This window comes from Haliaeetus albicilla, chromosome 14, assembly GCF_947461875.1.
Source record: "Haliaeetus albicilla chromosome 14, bHalAlb1.1, whole genome shotgun sequence".
In the NCBI taxonomy this organism is placed as follows: Eukaryota; Metazoa; Chordata; class Aves; order Accipitriformes; family Accipitridae; genus Haliaeetus; species Haliaeetus albicilla.
In genome coordinates this window covers 16,766,171-16,784,452 of record NC_091496.1, presented here as the reverse complement: position 1 = coordinate 16,784,452, position 18,282 = coordinate 16,766,171, and the positions used below count along the sequence as shown (strand labels likewise).

Below are 18,282 nucleotides of genomic sequence, written 5' to 3'. Positions count from 1 at the left end.
TCTTCCCATTACTTGATGGCAAGAACTTTCAGAGTAAAGCTATGCTCAATGGTAAGATCTGGTTTAGGTAGAATGTCTTCCTGGAGGGGGGAAAAAAATAAAAATCTTTCTATACACACATTATCTAAGTTATATTGGTGCCTATCAGGAGATAGCTTCTTAAAACAAAATGTCTGTGCTGTCAAGCATCACCAGAGAGAAGCATCTGCAATTCAGACTGCTGCCACCACAGCCCCTCACCATATGGTCCATTAAAGCAGAGCAGCCCGACAGTAGATAGCAGTTTCTTCGCTTTGTAAGGACTTTTGTCCAGCAGTTGAAAAACATGAAAATTCATATGAACCTTACACACACACACTTAAAAAAGCCCCCAAACCCCCCCTCACAAAACCTACCCAGGGTTCCCAGATGACAGACAGCTATAAGTGTTCAGCTCCAAAACCAGGGGTCACCAAGCTGTTGGCATCACTCGTGTAGCTTGGCACAGTGAGTGTCTTTAACCACTGGGCCAGGCAGAATAGGGACCCACCACCCCCCACACAAAGCTTCTCACATGAGTCTTGCACATAAATCCACTCTCCACTGGGAGTTTTGCTCAAAGTTGTAATATGGTCCCCAATCTTTTGTGTGTACAACCCTTGAGTAGTCAAAAAGCATGATAAATAAACACTAATTGGTATTGCTGCTGTTTAACTAACCAATACATTATTTGTTAACAATATGTATCATTACTCGTTTCTGCCAAAACTTGGAATAAATCAGTAACCTCAAATCGCAAGCATTATGCATTTTCATCTCCTTTCAAGCTATGCTGAGAAGGAAGTAATTCCTCTAAGATCAGTAAGAAGCATCAGAACTTTTCTTTGTTTGACAGACCATGTGTAATAAGGTAAGAACTGTCATCTCCTAGGAACAGGAGCCATGTGCTTCATTTTAAGTCTGTACTGTACTTAGTATGAGGGAATCCTACTTGGGTTCCTAAATACTATCAAAATACAAATAATGGCCAACAAGAACACAGACACGGGATACCAGAACAATTTATGGGCTATATTACTCAGCAAGCTATTCTACTGCATTGTGTAAAACTGTGCATTCTATATTCGGGCCTTTGCAAGTGAAGTGAATTTTTATAAGGAAGTATGATGAAAAAGGCAAAGAAAAGTAGCTCACATTCACATCTTTATTTAAGTGTTACCTACATAAGCTATAATTTACAGACTGATATTTTCGGGGGGGGGGGGGGGACGGGGGACAAAAAAAACCAAAAAAAACCCTCAATATCCAAACACTGTATCTGAATCTACATAATTTTTTAAAATTTCCAGAATTTACAAATTGATATTCAGAGCAGTTGGGTAAATTATACATCCTCCCTCAATATCCACACTCTAAGAGCTTTAAAAGTCATACAGGCACAAGATAAGATATTTTCTTTGTACAACCATCTATTTACACAGCTTTTCCAATACAGGTGGTTCAGTTCTCAAAGTAACTGCCAAGGTTTGCAAAACAGTGTATTTAAAATACATTTAGCAGCATATAAAATTAGATAAAAAGGAAAGACATTTTGCTTTAAAAAAGAAAATGTGAGATGATAGAAACAAATCCATACGAAAAATAGATTAAGATATATTTCTGTCATGACATTAAGAACACCTAGTCATTACAGAATATAGGCAAAACACTAATAAAACATAGCAATTTATGAGCATTTGAGTTCTAGTCCTGAGCACAGAGTATACATAGCTGCACAACTTTGGTCAACAAGGATTATACACTAACATTAACACAAACCATATGGCATTCGCTGTTAGCGGGATACAGCCATGTCAGATAGATGTGTCCTTAACAGCTTCTTCCCATCTTCTATTCACTCTACTTTCCTAACAACAGTGTAAGTGACCTTTAGAATCTTGAAACTGCCTGTCGTAATCAAAGGCTTATTACTGGGACATCATCATTCCCTGCTACCCTAAAATGCAAAACAGCTGATCATACTTGTGAGTGAAATACAGCAGAGCACTTTTGTTATATACTTCAGGCTATAATTTTGAGATGGTCATTAGAGAAGACTGATTTCCAGTTAATTTAAACTGCAAGTGTTACATATGCACACAAATTCAGCCATAATATATAGACATATATATGTGACCATTGAGACACAACCATGTTACCAAGAGGTTATTTTTTTTCTTAAATACAGTACATATTTTAAGGACAGCAGGTCTAGTAGAAGAGTTCACTCTTATTTGTCAGTTCATTCCAGTCACCAGTGTTTACCTAATAAGCATGCAGCAAACTGCATAGAGTGCACCTCAAATTCAACAATATATTCATTTATCTCCATCATTTCAATTATTGGCAAGATCTTCACTTGCATCTCCTGTATCTGAGATCTGTCCGTCTATTAAATTTCGAGCTTTCCAGATCCTCACAGTCCGGTCACTGAAAAACAAAACAAAGCAGTATTAGAGCTAGGTAATTAAATTGAGGAGCGAGACAGATGGTGGGGGAGGGCAGGGAAGCTTTCTTAAAAGCTCAGATGTCTTATTCAGAAAGGTATTGTTGGCAAAATAAGATTTCCTTAATGGATATGCAAGGGTCATTCCACCTCCAGGAGACTTTGTAATCTAAGATGTACATTTAAGATTCCCTAACCTTATCACAGCACTGGCTACTACCTTTGACCATGTAGGCAAATATAAAGATTATATGTCTAAGGAAAGTAAAATCCTACTCTGCTATTACTTAATTTTTAAAAATACAGCTAATGGTAATAGGCTTAAGTAGACTGACATTAGGGAAGAGCTTCCATCATGTAGCTATTTGCAACTCAGCAGACCACAGGCAAAGAGGCAGTGTGCTACAGAATTAGAGACAGACTCAATAGGACAAGACTACTTCCTGCCATTAAAACAGCATGAAAAGTTATAACAGATTAAAATCAAACAGCACCTGAAATTTGCTCCATTTGCCTGAGAGATGCCAGTCTATAATAAGAAAAGGTAAAAAAAGCGCAGAACCACAATGATACAGAGTCCTAATCCCCCCCCCCCAAAAACCCAAAACCCTTTGCCACGTGCTGGAAAGCATATACCAGTGAGCTAGTGTTCAGAAGCCCAGGAGAGGCAAGCTATAATTCTGTACTTTTGGCAACAATCGCTATTTACACAGTTTTAAAGTATGTGTAAGTAAAGTATCACGTGGTATGTGTTACAAAACTATTATCATAATTAAAAAATAAAATAAAGAATTAGTCTTGTTCAATAGCAATTTATCCTGTGCAAGAGAAGTCATGAATTTCTCAAAAACATTGAGTTATATGACTAGCAAACATTGACTCATGTATTCCTTATAATGCCCTCAAAAACAGCCAGCAGGCAGCAGGCAGGACAGACTATCACAGTATAGAGGTTTTCTGACTTGAGCCTTCACTTCACTGTAAATTGTCAGGAATACCCTAAATTCTGTAGACCTTCACCACAATATTACAAGAGCCAAAAGACTGGGATTTTCTTTTACTAGTAATAAAGAATAAATTTCAGGTGCATGTATGTTCTAAACATTAATAATCTTTAGGCAGAGACAAAAGCTTTGACATCTCTATCTCTGTCTATTAATGCTTAAAAAGAAAAATTGGCCACCAAACGTGGAAACTTGGTAACATTGAAACCCTGCTTTGATTCAGAAAGACCTGTTTTCAATTCAGAAGGTCAGAAGCTTCCATGATTGGCACTAGAAGGTAACATGACAGCTTTCACAGCTCCTGTGCTCAGACTATGCCACTAAGCGGGCTCTGCTTAGAGGATCTCCTACACTTTCTCCAGAATGAGGTATTTCTCTTGGTCAAGTCCCCTGAGATTTCAGGTACTCAATCTTCTCACTTTTACTGAGGAAGCAAATATCCAAATCAAGGTGTTTAAAGGACAGTAGGACAGCTTGCAAAGCTTCTGCTATACACCAGTGCTTAAAAACAAACAAAACCACCACCACCAAAAAACCAAACTCCAAAACCAAAAAACAATCACATATCATGGCTTTAGAAAAATTCCCACAGGTCAGGAATCAGTCCTAGCAGTAAACAGCCCGACTGTAGAGACAAGCTGGTAAAGTTCTCAACTACTGCCAAATTCTCCCCGCCATCCTGTAGATCAGTGGTCTCCAAACTTCTCTGATCATGCACCCCTACCACTAAAATATTTTTGAGCACACACTCCCATGTGTATTTATTCATTTACAAGTTATATACATGTACTACTGAACTTTTAATATTTTCTTCCCATGCCCCAATGGATCATGTTGTGCATCCCATAGGGTACATGCCCCCCACTTTGGAAATCACTGCAATAGATTATCAGCATTTAAGGGCATGGGCCATGTCTCCCCATGCTTGCTATGAAGTGACTTACACAACTGAAGATCTCTTAAATGTATTTTGCATGGACAGAATTCTACCAGGACCTATGGAAAAGGAAGATTAATGGAGAAGAAAAACTCACTCTGCTGCTGTGAAAATCTGGCTGGAGTTGGTGCAGATTGCATTTATAGGACTGTCATGTCCCTTCATCTCCCCAGTGGGTGCAAAGGAATCCACATTCCAGAGCTTGAGGGTGCCTCCTCTGCAGCCACTGAGCAGAACCGGAGCGCCAGGTACCAGGCCAAGAGCACACACCCAGTCTTTATGAGCATTAGGAACTTGCTGAAAAAGAGAAGGCAGGCAAGTCTCACAGGGCTGCAAAAAATTCTAGGGGAACAAGCACAGAAATGGAAAAATCCCAAGTTCTAAGTCTCATTCCTGTCCTACAGTAGATTTGCTACTCGACTCTGGGTATATCCCAGCACCATGGCTTCTCCTTCTTCAGAGCAAGGAGGGTGCTATCTTCACTGTGGCTACTTCTATACCACAAGTTTGTTTCTCTTTGTGAAATAGTACTGCAAAACAAGAAGAAAATCCAATATGCACAACTGACCGGGCATGGAACAGAAATTAATTTAGGATAATACTAAATCTGTGTATGTTCAAAGGCATATTTGAATGCATATTTGAACATATGGTTTCTGTATATGTTTCAAGTTATAAAACACATAAAAAGAAAATCCAAAATACTGCTCAAAAAATACACCAGGGAGACAGAAACTGTTTCTCTATTTGCCTTCCTCCTTTCTTCTTTTCCCATTACACATTATGAATTGATTTTGTGACGTAGCACTTAACAAAAATACATTAATTCTTTATTGAGGAAGGACACTAGCATTTTACTGCTAATTCAGAAAGCAAAATGCTGCGCAGACCAGCTGAGAACAACATCCATTTGGTACTAACACTGGGGAAATAATAGCCCAAGTTTGCTGTCTTTTCAGGGGACCAAGACTGGCTCTTCTCCAGTTCAGTTCGGTAGTAACGGCTTTGCTTTGCTGCCTTTCTCATATTACGGAATACATTCAGCTTTCTAGGATCATCTTGTCATTTTATCTATAATATACACTGCTATCACAACAGTGGTGGTCTGGTCCTGCAGCACTTCATGAAACCAAGAGGGAGAGTGGTTCTTATAAATCTTAACTTTGTAACAGCATGTTTTGTGGCTTCGGATGTATCGCACCAAGTAAAGTAGATGATATCCAAATTCTTTTGAATAGCATGTTTGTTAAGTGATTTTCATCAGTTATAGAGGATCAGACTTGTTTAACAAATATATGCCAAACCAGGAGCTCTATTGAAATGTAACATTTATACTTTAAAGCAGCTCAGCTCTGTTTATTCTTTTTCCTTCATCTAGAATAGTCAAGTGTACACACCAAAAGAAAGTTGCAACAACAGAAATTCTGACTGGATGAGTGGGGGGGAAATTCATACAAGAGTAGTTTAAGGAGTGCAGTGGGTCACCCAGAGCAGCTGTGCAACCTGTGACCTTGGAGATTTTTGAAAACTCTTGAGTAACCAGACCTAACTACAAAGTTGGTCTTGCTTGGACCAGCGGGCCAACTTTGCACTATGTGACCTCCAGTGGGCCCTTTCACCCTGAATTACCCCATGATTAGCAAAAGTAACAGCACTTTTCTTCATTCCCTAAAAAGACAGTGAATAAAAATTATCTATATTGTTTTCTCAAATGCTTTAGTCTCACCTCCTTGGAAAATACACAACATTTTATAGAAATAAAAAGAAAGAAGGAAGCGTGAGATCATTTTTATTAAGTTCTACTTTTAATACCAACAAACAAACAGGGGAACATGAAGTATAGAAATTATGAAATGCACATATGCCAAAAGAAAAATAAGGAATACAACTAGTGCATTGTTACATACTACTTCAACCCTGCCACCATATTCTTTCTGATGTTAAATTCATTGCAACGCCAAAAATGCATATTGCATAATATTTTAATGAGCCTAAAATGCAAGAGTGAAGACGCTTCTTACAACTTTAATAAAGTCATTCTGAGAATACAAAATCTTTCCTGGTCCTGTGGTCCTCCTGTTTTTGCTAACAAGCTGCTTAGTACATTTCCCTAGACAGACAGATATGAGGCTTGATGTCCCAATATGGCCAAGTGAAGATTTTCTGTAAGAAGCTGAATTTCTAAATCCTTATTTTAACTGTGAAGTCTTAGTAGCATTCTGAAAAGGAACTGGCACCCAACCAGACAATTTTGAAAGAAGATCAAGAAAGTCTGTATATTTATGGAATACTAAGTATGTCCATATGGAAATTTTCTTCTCAAGGTGACTAGTCCATTATTCTCTCATGTCCCAAAACTTTAATATTCTATTTGTTTCCTTGCTATCAGTCTGCACATTAAATGCACATAAAAGACATGCTCCTCCTCCCTCCAAAAATTATTAAATGATTGGTATCTAACCAGATCTGTGCAAAACCAGCAGTAACTTCTAGCATTTTTTTAATGCCTTCCATTTCTTACACAGTCTCAAATAACTGTATCTCTACCTCAACAACCTCTTTTAAGACCTAGCTTATAGAAAGTAGCCAAAAATCAAAGTTCTCCATGTCAAACAAATTACAATGAAACTTTAAAGTTTGCCTGTATTTGAGGTCCTTTTTGCTGCCCCCCGCTTTTTTTTTTTTTTAAACAATGAAAATTTACAGCAAATATGTTCTAACAGCAAACAGATTATTAGGTGTGTGCTGTATACACTACATAACATATGCATTGTATAACAAGATGAATGGGGATCTAAGGAGCAAGCTTTTTAGAAAAAAGACTGGGTGGAGTGAGGTAGGTTGTAAACTCCCTTCACAAGAAAATATTCTGTAGCCTGATCCAAAGCATTGTTTGTCATTAACAAGTTCCCAGTCCAAAATCTACCAACTTGTCAATGACAAGGATGATATCCTATTGTTCCAATCACAGAGAAGGCAAGTGCTGCCTTTATTCCAAAGCAAAAAAACAAACCCCACATACTCAGATCTCAAATAGAGGGCTAACCACTTCATCAGAATTTCCTGACCTACATACACTGAAAAGAACAGCAACTGCATTCCTAGTGTAAAGATCAAGTACATTATCAATTTCTTTCTTAGTCAGTGCTCTATGCCTTCCCTACTAAAAACATCAGTATCAAAGTGAATAGTCATTGTATGGGCCTGAATATTTACACAGCCTGGAAACAGTTCTACAGCATGACTGTCACATTAGCCACATGATTTTTTCCATTACCTGAAGAAGGTCTTTTTGAGCCAAATCCCATTTCTTAATTCCATTATCTCTGGATCCACTAAAAAGGTTGTCTCCCATAATAGCAAGTGCTTCAATGCCATCATAATGAGGAGGTTCAAAATTGTGTGTAGGGCTTACACTTCCAAGAGCCCCTTCAGTCACATCGAACATCTAAAATAAATACATAAATAAATAAATAAATAATCAAGTATGTTAAGCAAAATTATCTGCCATCTAACCAGCTTGGAAGACATGCAGCAAATAACTTCAGGGGAAAAACTTGGAAAGTCTTATCACAGACTACTGTATAACGATGTATATTTGACAGAATTATTCTACCACAACCACTCCTTTCTCTTCTACCTCTTGCCTGAAGCAGGAATGCTTCACTGACTTCAGAGAACACTGCTCTGGGCAGAAGTGCTACTGCTTGGTTATGAAATACACAGTATCTTCACAAGGAAGAGCCTGTATATACACCATGTGGTGGGCTAGAGAAACAAAGTTCATGAGTGAGTATGGGAAACATGACTCAGGCTGGGCGAATCGCGCAGGCAGCTGCAGGAAGAGGCATTAATACATTTTTCTGGACAAGGTGTTTTGGCAGGGGTTACATACCATTACATGCTGATGGTTTCCATGGACTAGATGCACCGCTTTCCTTGACTGTGCTCCAAGAATGGGGTCTTAAAACAGATTCTTTAAGTGAGGCCATTTTAACAATTTAAGGCATAATCAGTCCCATCAGGTCTTTGTCCCTAGAGCAGCAGTGTAAGCAACCCTGTTTCATTTTGTATTGTAGTGAGCCAGAACCCATCCAGTTAGACTGAGCTGAAGAGGAACAGATGAGCCGTAACTTTTTAAACTACTACCTCTGTTTCACAAGCAAATATCAGGCTTCATCCTCTATTATTTGCTCTTCATTGACCTTTTAAAATGAATAAGCTTAGCAGTAAAAAAGGGAGACCTTGGCAGTATAAAGCTCTTACGTGAGCTTAAGGGATTTTAAAAGTTACCGCATTCAATTAACATGCGTCAGTTCCAGTTGTAACAAAAAAGTTCAATGATACATCAGAAAAATTAAGCACTTGGACTGAGGTGACTAATATTGCTGGCTCAGTAGACAAGACAGTAGTTTCCAATGGCAGGGGAAACCAGTATCTGTGACCAGACCTACTACCCCAGGGGACCTACCCATGTGCAGAAGCACTGAGAATTCCCAAACTGCTGCATTGACCATACACATACAGACCCTTTGTACTAATCAAAGTGGCTTGACAATTATGGACACACCTTGCAGAACACACAATACTCTGCAGCATATAGACATGGCCAAAATATCCCTGGATATTCTAGTTGTGCAAGTCAAGAAACAGGCAGCCTCATAAGGATTCATGTAGCCTGCTCACAGCAAGGGAGCCCACAAGAATGGCAGATAAACTTCTCTGACTGTTGACAGCTATGTTCTTCCAAATGCCCTTTCACATCCTTGCTTGTCACATGAGTTGGTAGGATGACAAACTTGCATTACGTGATCACATCCTGTTGTACCCACTGAGGTTCTGCACTCATTACTGTGCCAGGATGGTAGCTCCTAACTAACTCAATATTCTGAACTGTGCAGAGAAGTAGAGTGCCTTTATTGCCTAAGAATCCTCTGGCCTCTAACCATAGGGGTTGCTGATAGGATTCAAATCCACAACCCAAACCATCAAGCTATGCACTCACCTCCCAGGCTGTCTTCTGAGGCTGGCCCAGCGCGCAGCCAAGCATCAAGAATTGCAGGATATAAGAGAGAAAGCCTAGCTCAGTGAGAAAGCTCACTCAAGTTCTGGCTCCTGCTCCACTCCCAGATGTGTTTATACACTTTTTCCAGTGTGTGAGAAGTATAGGACCAGGACAAAGGGTATCCCCTCATAACAAGCTAACATATCTTGCTCATTCTGTCTTTGGTCTCATGAATCACATGTTCTTTGCAGTGTGAGGGTCAGCTTTATGGGGAAGATGATGTATAGTTCCCATAGTCAGGTGGTTTGAGCATAGCTCTGAGAAATGGGAGCTCATGGGTTCAAATGCCCCCTGGCTGAATGGGACGAAAAAAAGAACGAAGAGCAGAGAAGAGCAGAGCAGAGAAGAGCAGAGCAGAAAAAAACCCCTCAAAACAGAATCAACCCCCCCCCCATTCCCCCCCCCCCAAAAAAAAAGAAAAAATTCCCTATCCTTGAGTGAATTAATCACAATGCCAAGAAGCAGGATAGTATTGTAACACCACTGGCTGTGCTTTGAACACAACTCAGAGCAACCTGTGTGCTAATGAATACACCAAATAGGCTGGGCAACCATCCATCCATGTTCCATCATGAAATAAAAATAGCACTGAAGTGATAAGCATTTATTAAGACTGAACATTATTCATAATCTATAACTGATGAAAGAATTTCCATCTTGGGTATCACATTTCAGATATGGAGATGTAAGTCGCTTCTGCTGAAGCCTGCATCCCATGCTGATGTAAAGAGTTAAAATAAATAAGCAAATACTAATGGTTTACCTTTATATAATGATCCTTTGAACCAGTGACAATAAGATCTTGTCCATTGGAAATTCGATCTACAGTAAGGCACATTACAGGACCCTGGTGACCAGTTAGCTTTCCTGTAGACTGAAATCTTCGAGAATAAGAGAAGAAATGAAGGTTTGTTATTTTTCCATATATCCAATACAGTTTGTAGCACAGTTTCTGCCAGAATGGATCTTTTTATTTTCCCCTATGTCTTCACTATTCATCCTCTGGTTTACATATCCATGGATATGAGCAATAGAGTGTAAATGTTAAAAGTAAACAAAAGTTTCTATTTATGTAAAATGAGAATTAAAAAATTTAAAGATAAAGACAAATCAGACCCCTCAAAGTACATCTGTATTTTGAACACACTCTTTGGGTGCAGGTTCTGTTTGGAAAAGTGCTATTACAGTGTGACTATTGCAGTCCCACATTATATTACATTATATCAATTGGTTTTCATCATTTCATCAACACTTACTAGTCAGGATTCATGCATCTGTCACCTTAAAAGAGTCTGTTTTACAATGCCTGTCTTAAACAAAACCTTGGGTTTTTCCAATCATTTTTACTGAAAAAAATTCACCATAACCTTAACACATGAGGAAATCATGAGCACCTCCATTATCTCAGTAACCACCACAGTATGGATTATTTGATACATATCTTCCTCATATTTTGCCCAGGTTATGGACATTACCATAAACAGGAAACACTTTGTTTCATATGCACATGTAAGCACCTAAACAACATTCTCTTCTACTGGTGTTCAGTACCTTTTCAGGTCCCACATCCTCACTGAGTTTCCAGCAGCTGCATAGAGGAATGTGCCAGTTGGATTTAGTGCAATCTGATTGATCTGGTTCTCTCCAGCTGGGATAGTGACTGTTCTGTTAGTACTTCCTGAACACACATCACCAGGCATCGCTTGGCCTGAAGACCTGAGTACAAGGAGGAAGGAGCAGGAAAAGGAAAAAAAAAAAAAAAAAAAACAAACCCAAAAACAAACTCTACATTATGTTCTCCCTACTTTGCACACTGTTTAAAACCAAACCTGTTTACCTGAGCAAAAAGACTATAAGCCAGTTATGAATACTGAACATTTGATAAAACACTATAGGCATGAATGCAAATTGGTTTGTGTTTCCACATATTACCAGTACCCCATACCGACTTAGCCTGAACACATAAGGAAAGCTTCCAGCCCCAGAAAACAGTGTACTTGAATTACACTGTACTGCACTATTGAATTAAATATAATAAAATTTATCTAAAATTAAAACTCATTTAAACTCTTGGCATTTGAGGTTTAGTATACTTACGTCAATGTCCGAATACACTTAGCCGAATCTCTGATGTCCCACACCTTGATATAGGAGGTCGAGACTGTGAACACCAGGCTAGTGTAGTTGCAGTATTTTATGGAAACAACATTATTTGGATGACCCCCTAGAGACATAATCTCTTGTCCAGTTACCAGATTCCAGACTTTACAGGTACGATCTAAATAAAGACAAATTAAAAGGGGAAGAGAATAATTAAAAAACAAACAGGAAAAAAAAAAAAATCATGTTTTTCCAAAACTCAGTTAATTTAAAAAAAAAAAAAAAGTACATGCATTCATTTGCACTCATACATATCCCTCCATTTAGGTAGGCACTGCAGAAAAACAGCTAAATTAAACAGGTCTTAAAGAATACACATGGGCATCATCTACCATCATCAAAACTAAGCAAGGTTAATCATTAAATGTTGTGCGTTCAAGACATGCATATTAGCTCCCACAGCATTTTAAAAGGATAGAATTCCGTCTCAAGTAAAGTGAAGATACAGACAGTTTAGAGGCTGTAAAGTTTGGATGATGACAGATCAAGAGAAGAATCCAGTTTTTAATTCAGGAATTCTTCATCAAGAACATAGTTCAGGAGGGGCTTTGAGGCTCAGCATGACAGTGCTGACTGCCACCAAAAAACCCTAACAAAGGTAAGAAGTGATCCAAACTATTGAGTGTTGTAGGATCCTCTGAAAATCCCAGTGTAAGTGCTTTAGTCACTGTTTTCATTCAGTAGCAGAGAAATTTAAATACTGTGACCTTTTGTGTACTGAAATCCCAAAGCATAGAAGTTTTCAAGAATTTTGGCAACACAAATAAAGAGCACAGGAAACTTTCCTTGTTGTACCATGTCTCTATAACTCCATATATTTCAGAAGTGCATTTTGACTGGAATAAGCACTGGGAGGATGAAGAGAAAGCTTCATGTGTAGACAGTTATAAAAACATGAAGAAGGTAAGTATACCAAGAACTGTCAGCCACTTTAATAATACCAACTATCAAGACCAAAGCCCAATATCCACAATACACCTGAAAGCTTACTGGCATTCCTGAACTGGCACTCGCTGCTAGTGTTACGTGATGTCAGTGAGCTGAGACTTTCTGCTTCAGCAACAATTTCCAAAAGATTTAACCTTATTTAAACAAACAACTGTGTACACTCTTGAGTACACGTGTACTTCGTAAACTTTTCCCCTCCAAATATATACAGAGGAAAAATTCTTCCATAAGTATGGGAATGTAGCATATGACAAGAAAGAGCAAATATTTACATCTACAAGCGTCCATATGTTAAAAAAAACCAAAACCAAAACAAACAAAAAAAAACCCACCAAAACCCCACCTTTAGAACACAAATCTAGATGTAAAATAAAAAAATCCAAAAAGTCTTTTTTCCCCACATAGCCACTAAATCAAAAAAATCTCAATACAAATCAACTAAGCAATGTTTACAAAAACTATATATATGTCCTTTTTTGCATTTGCATACACTTGCACAAATGCTGAAACATTGGCTTAAACTTATAAGATGAAAGTTTGCCAATTCACTGTAAAAGTGTGTCTCTGTATTTTTAACAGCCAGCTAGCAGAATAACCACAGAAACCATACCTGAATATTAGCAGTAGAAGACCTGCATCTGATGGAGTTATCTCTATGTTAACATAGGGGGGAAAAAAGGATGCCCTGAAATTTCAGAGTCTATTTGTTATGTGAACTAGTGGAAAGGAGAGTCTCCCTGTCAGTAGGTGTTAATGTCTTCCCAGCCACCACTCTAGTTCACCTTAGATTTGATACTTGAAGGAAAAAAAACCAAAACAAAACAAAAAAAACCCCAGATTATCACACAAGTTTTATTTTGGAGAAAAAAAAAAAAAGTCTGCCACAGTTTCAGCTGCAGAACTAAAAATATAGCAAGTCCTTTACCATAAGTGCCGTATAGGAAAAGGCCCAGAGAAAAAACACACCAAAATCACTTTTGAGCAATATTAAAAAGGGTGTTCATGAAAAATAACCACTGAGATCTGGTTATGTTATCTTCAAGCCAAACTAAGTGATTACAATGGAAAGTCACACCAAAGACAGGAGGAAAATGTTTTCTTCCAAAACACTGCTTCTACAAGCTTGAAGAGTTCATAGACTGACTGCACCATCCAGTAAGGAATTTAGTGACTACTAAAAATCTGGCCTCTTCCACAACAGCCATACAATTCTTATGCCCATAAGGCACAAGCAACAAGACCCACAGGGGAAGCAGAAAATGTCCTTAGCTCTACTCGAAGAACCAACTATGGCATGGAGACTATTCAACCTCTGTAGGCAGCACAGCCAAAGACGTGCTAATTCCCACCTCTACACCTACTCTGAGGCTATTAGTTTGCATTGCACACCATGTATGCACATGTTACCATGATTGGTTCCATCATATCACTCAACAAATATTAGTGTTATTCTTGATAGTTACTTTTTCCACTACAAATAAACAGCCAAATAGTACACATTGGAATTAAAAACGTGTAGATAATTACTGTAAATCCTTCTTCAGCTTATGTTGCAAAATGGATCCTCACAATTTTCCACTGTGTTTACAGTACTAAGCACAAACTGAGAATTTCACAATACCACAAGTTGTCAAAGCAGCCTCTGTAGGCAGCACAGATGCATGGAGCTTGCCCAACCTTTAGATCCAGTGAAGAGAAGGTCATCAGTTGCATCAACACAAAGCACAGCCTTGGTATGTCCTTCAGCTGTATAGATACACTGAAGCGGGGATGATCGGATACATTTTGAAGCAGGGAATGGGTTAATTATCCCCCTAAAGGAAAGAAGAGAACGTGAGATGGACATACTAATAGACACAGATAAAATTAATTTACTTAAATGTAAGGAAAAAGGTTAATCTAATTTTCTTACATGTGAGGGCAGAACAGTTGAATACCTTTCATAAACTATGTGAGGATTTTTACTATTTAGCTTCAGCAAGTGCCAACTCTGGACTATCAGTTAAAGGAAATCACATGTAAAACCAAACAAATGAAAAAAGGACAAGATGCTGAATGTTGTGCATATGCGAAAGTCTGTGTAATGCTGAAAGAACCAGGATGCTTAAAGCTCCTGAATGCCTAGGATCAACCTTAAGACTGCAAATTGCATAAAAGACATCTTAATCTAAGTATCACATCTGAAAAATGGAGTAGATGTAATGTACACTGCCAATTCCAAACTCAGCAGGCATTTCACATCAACTGCCTTCTACAGGCAGGCTTGGAGAACTGCTGCTAATTTGTGTGCCTGAGGAAGGTTCCTACTGCACCCCGTACCCAATGCCACACTTGTACTCAAATAGCTAAAAGGGAGTATGGTTGGAGTACAGATATGCCACAGCAATCTTCCTGGGGATTTGTAGCTAGTTCTGTGGTGGTACCAAAAGACTAACTCACCCGGGGCGGGGGGGGGCTGGGGGGGGAAATCACAGTTCATCACCGAATAAAAATTATTTAGCAGTCTAAAAGCCCATGCACACAACTGCACACACACATGGACCCCATTGATTTCTGTGGTGTAGAAAAGCCTCAAGGTAATGCCCACAAACATGAAACACAATGCTGTGACCTGACCAGCTTGCAGGTAAGACTCACTGTCATGCTCTTCCTGGTATTACACACATAACTATGAGAAAAAGGAACTAAGCCAAATGTAAAAATTCCATAACATGACCCAGAAGCTTGCTACAGGAAGGAAAAAGTCCTTCCTGATATTATCTAACTTTGCTACAATTAGCTTGTTTACTTAGTACAGTCCTAGAAATTACTATTTTATACACTTTTACTGCTCAGGACATCTTCATTCATATAATTCAGTACTCCTTCACAACCCTTTTATAGATTTTACTAACATGATTGATATTGCCTTAAATTGTTTGACATTAACTTCATCATTTTGGAAAGGCATTCACCTTTGTCTGCACCTTCTTATGTTTTCAAGAATACAGGAACAATTTACTTTATTATTTTTAATTTAGGTCTCCATGGTTTTGTTTTCTAACACCACACAAAACTAATATGGTTTTCTCTGTAGTACTCCCCAGTGGATCATGCTGCCTCTAAACTGAGTTATTCCTACTGTTGTTCTCACCCACTCATTCCCCTGACAAGCCATGTAAAATAATTGTCCCGGAGCTATTTATCTACCTACGTGCAGTGCTCTGAAATCTACAGACAAAAAAATGCTACAACTGCTACAATGACCAAACAAAACCACCATCATAGTATTATTAGCCCTTTGACTGCCCTTCTCTTAATAAACTAATTTTTCACTGAGTACCAAAATCCTAAGCCACAGCTCAGGAGCATGAGTGGGGACATTTCTTTCATCTCTTAAGCCATCGTGTGTTCTGTGAGAAAGATATAATAAAAAACCTACTCATTTTTATTTACACTGGGATTTAATTTTTAGTGACCAAAGCATACAACTGAACAAGAAAAACAGAGATAAGCATATAAAACCTAAGAAAATGTCTGCTCCTCTTTTTTTAAAGAGAACAAAAGAGAGAAAGAATATGTCTAAAGAAAGGTTTATACCATATTTCATTTAAAAAGAAAAAACCTGACATGCTCGACAACGATAAAGAACACCCTAAAAAAGGGGAGGGGGAGACATGCTTGACCAAAATTTCAGATTTTTATGCTTCTGGCAAAGGCAAAAGAGATACAGTACACAAGTATCAGGAAAATTCATGCAGCAAAATGAAATTTCCGAAGAACTGGAATAACTTCAGTGAGAGATGCCAAGAAAACAGAAAAGAGAAAGAGAGAGTACCTGTGTACCTCCGACAGAGAGGAATCACTTTCATCAGACCTACAATCAACAGTGGTGGAATTGTGAGGAGAAAGAATATAGGTATCAGCAAAGTAAAGCCTCCATATGAGAAGAACACACAACAGCATGGCCAATTCAGAAAAGCAATGCAAATCCACATACAGTATGCAGCATTGCTCAGGGTATACCTTAAACCCGTGATAACACGGCGCTAGGGGAGGAAGCAGAATTATAATCTTAAAACAGCACTCTCAGCAGTAAAGTTACACTGCTAGACTGTCTCAGCCCAAGAAGCTGAGTAACACCAGCTGAGCCATTTATTTCCCCAACATTTTCTTATAGAAGTAAAGGCAACAAAGTAAAAGGAGACGATGGATGTATAATTTAACCTCCATAACATAGTGCTTGTTGAAAATATCAAAAGGAAAAAAGTTTCTGACCATCAATGCCTGTTAAGTGTAGAAGAAACATGTAAAATGTTAAGCATAAAAATATAAATATTAAGCTTATTGATACCCCACTGAAATAAGAACAGCAATTTGCAAACAATCCTAAGTTGAAAATCCTTCACCTCTCACTTTCAAAAGTGTTTAAAAATAAAAAACAAGAACACACACACAAGAAAAATCCCCCCCAGACATGAACATTTGCAGTATGTCTTAAGATGTCCTTCATTTTTAACTCAAACCAAACAGATTCAGCAGTTTCAATTTGACTTCAAAGTCAGTCCAGAGAAAATGAAAAGGATTAGGTGGGAGTTAGCAATAAGATAAAGATAACACAGCTAAGATAAAGAAGTTACAAGCACAGTTAAACTACTGAAAGCCTTGCAAGCTACTGCTTGGTATGTGGTGACTCTAGACCACTGAAAAAAACCAAAGTTTTAGAAAAAGCATTAGTGTAAACAGACAACAGCAATTTCTTGCCTTGCTACAGTCAGAACTAAACTTTATTCTAAGTTTGAATTGCAGTTCATAAGCGCTGCATGGCCCTAGTACTGGTACTGAAACCCGCAAAGATTTTGCTCAAGTCAACTCCACTGTGATTTGGTGTAAGGCTCCTAACAGATGCCTAACATGCGAGGAAACTGAGCTCTACTCCTCCTAAAGAAGGTATGAGTATCATCTGCTTCTCCAGATCACCTCCTAAAGTCAGTCTGTTCAATAATTTATATAATCTCTAAACAACTCTGTTCTAGCCATTTCAATATCCCATCCTCCAGGGTGCTGTTGTGACAGCATTCTGAGAAGAGTAACCGAATAACTGTCAAAAGCTCTATTTCCTAAATTATCAGCTAAATCCTACTTTCAAGTGTAAACGCACACACAAATACACATACATCTAAGAATTCTACTGTTCTTTTCTACTTTGGGTTTAAAACTACAAATACCAGACATAACCTAGAAAACAGGAAACAAGGTTCAGCAGGAAATTGCTTTTCTTGAATTTTTACAATGGTTCCATGGAAGTTTAAAATATTTTGTTTGAAAACTACACAAAAACCACAAGAAATGTCTCCTCTTGTCTTGCAGGAGAAGGGCAAAATATCTAACAGATAGTACTACACTGATAACTTGAGTGCACTTTGCAGTTCCCTGGTTGGGGGCTGAGGCTTCCCTCTGTGACTTACTTATCCTGCTGAACTGATGTGTTTCCCTGAGAAACAGTAAGACGACTAAAAACATTCATTTCATTACGGGGCCGGCTTGGTGGGGAAGTAGGAGGTGACAGACTAGCCTCTGGGGCTCCAGAATCTGAGCTACAAGAAAAAAAGAACATCTTCTTTAACAGGTTATGAATGGTTAGAGAAGTTAAATGCAACATGCCTCAAATGTTAGATGCTCTCTTCTTAAGCGAATAAACAAAATTATAATGCTAGCTATAGGT

The 18,282-nt window shown here is 38.3% G+C and overlaps 1 protein-coding gene across 9 annotated transcripts in view; it reads right to left on the bottom strand.

Annotated features, from left to right (window-relative positions):
- Positions 1–1,169: 1,169 nt before the first annotated feature.
- Positions 1,170–18,282, bottom strand: part of KIF21A (kinesin family member 21A) — a 93,431-nt gene continuing 76,318 nt past the window's right edge. For 4 of the 9 annotated variants that reach the window (XM_069801862.1, XM_069801863.1, XM_069801864.1 and 1 more), the window contains 9 exons: positions 18,026–18,154; positions 16,396–16,434; positions 14,256–14,392; positions 11,568–11,748; positions 11,022–11,186; positions 10,234–10,351; positions 7,683–7,853; positions 4,503–4,702; positions 1,170–2,448 (listed from right to left, as the gene is read on the bottom strand). In XM_069801862.1, the coding sequence (XP_069657963.1) occupies positions 2,355–2,448; positions 4,503–4,702; positions 7,683–7,853; positions 10,234–10,351; positions 11,022–11,186; positions 11,568–11,748; positions 14,256–14,392; positions 16,396–16,434; positions 18,026–18,154 (1,234 nt within the window). In that variant the 3' untranslated portion in view covers positions 1,170–2,354. The remainder of the gene's footprint in view (positions 2,449–4,502; positions 4,703–7,682; positions 7,854–10,233; positions 10,352–11,021; positions 11,187–11,567; positions 11,749–14,255; positions 14,393–16,395; positions 16,435–18,025; positions 18,155–18,282) is intronic. The other 5 variants (XM_069801865.1, XM_069801871.1, XM_069801867.1 and 2 more) reach the window with 3 other exon arrangements.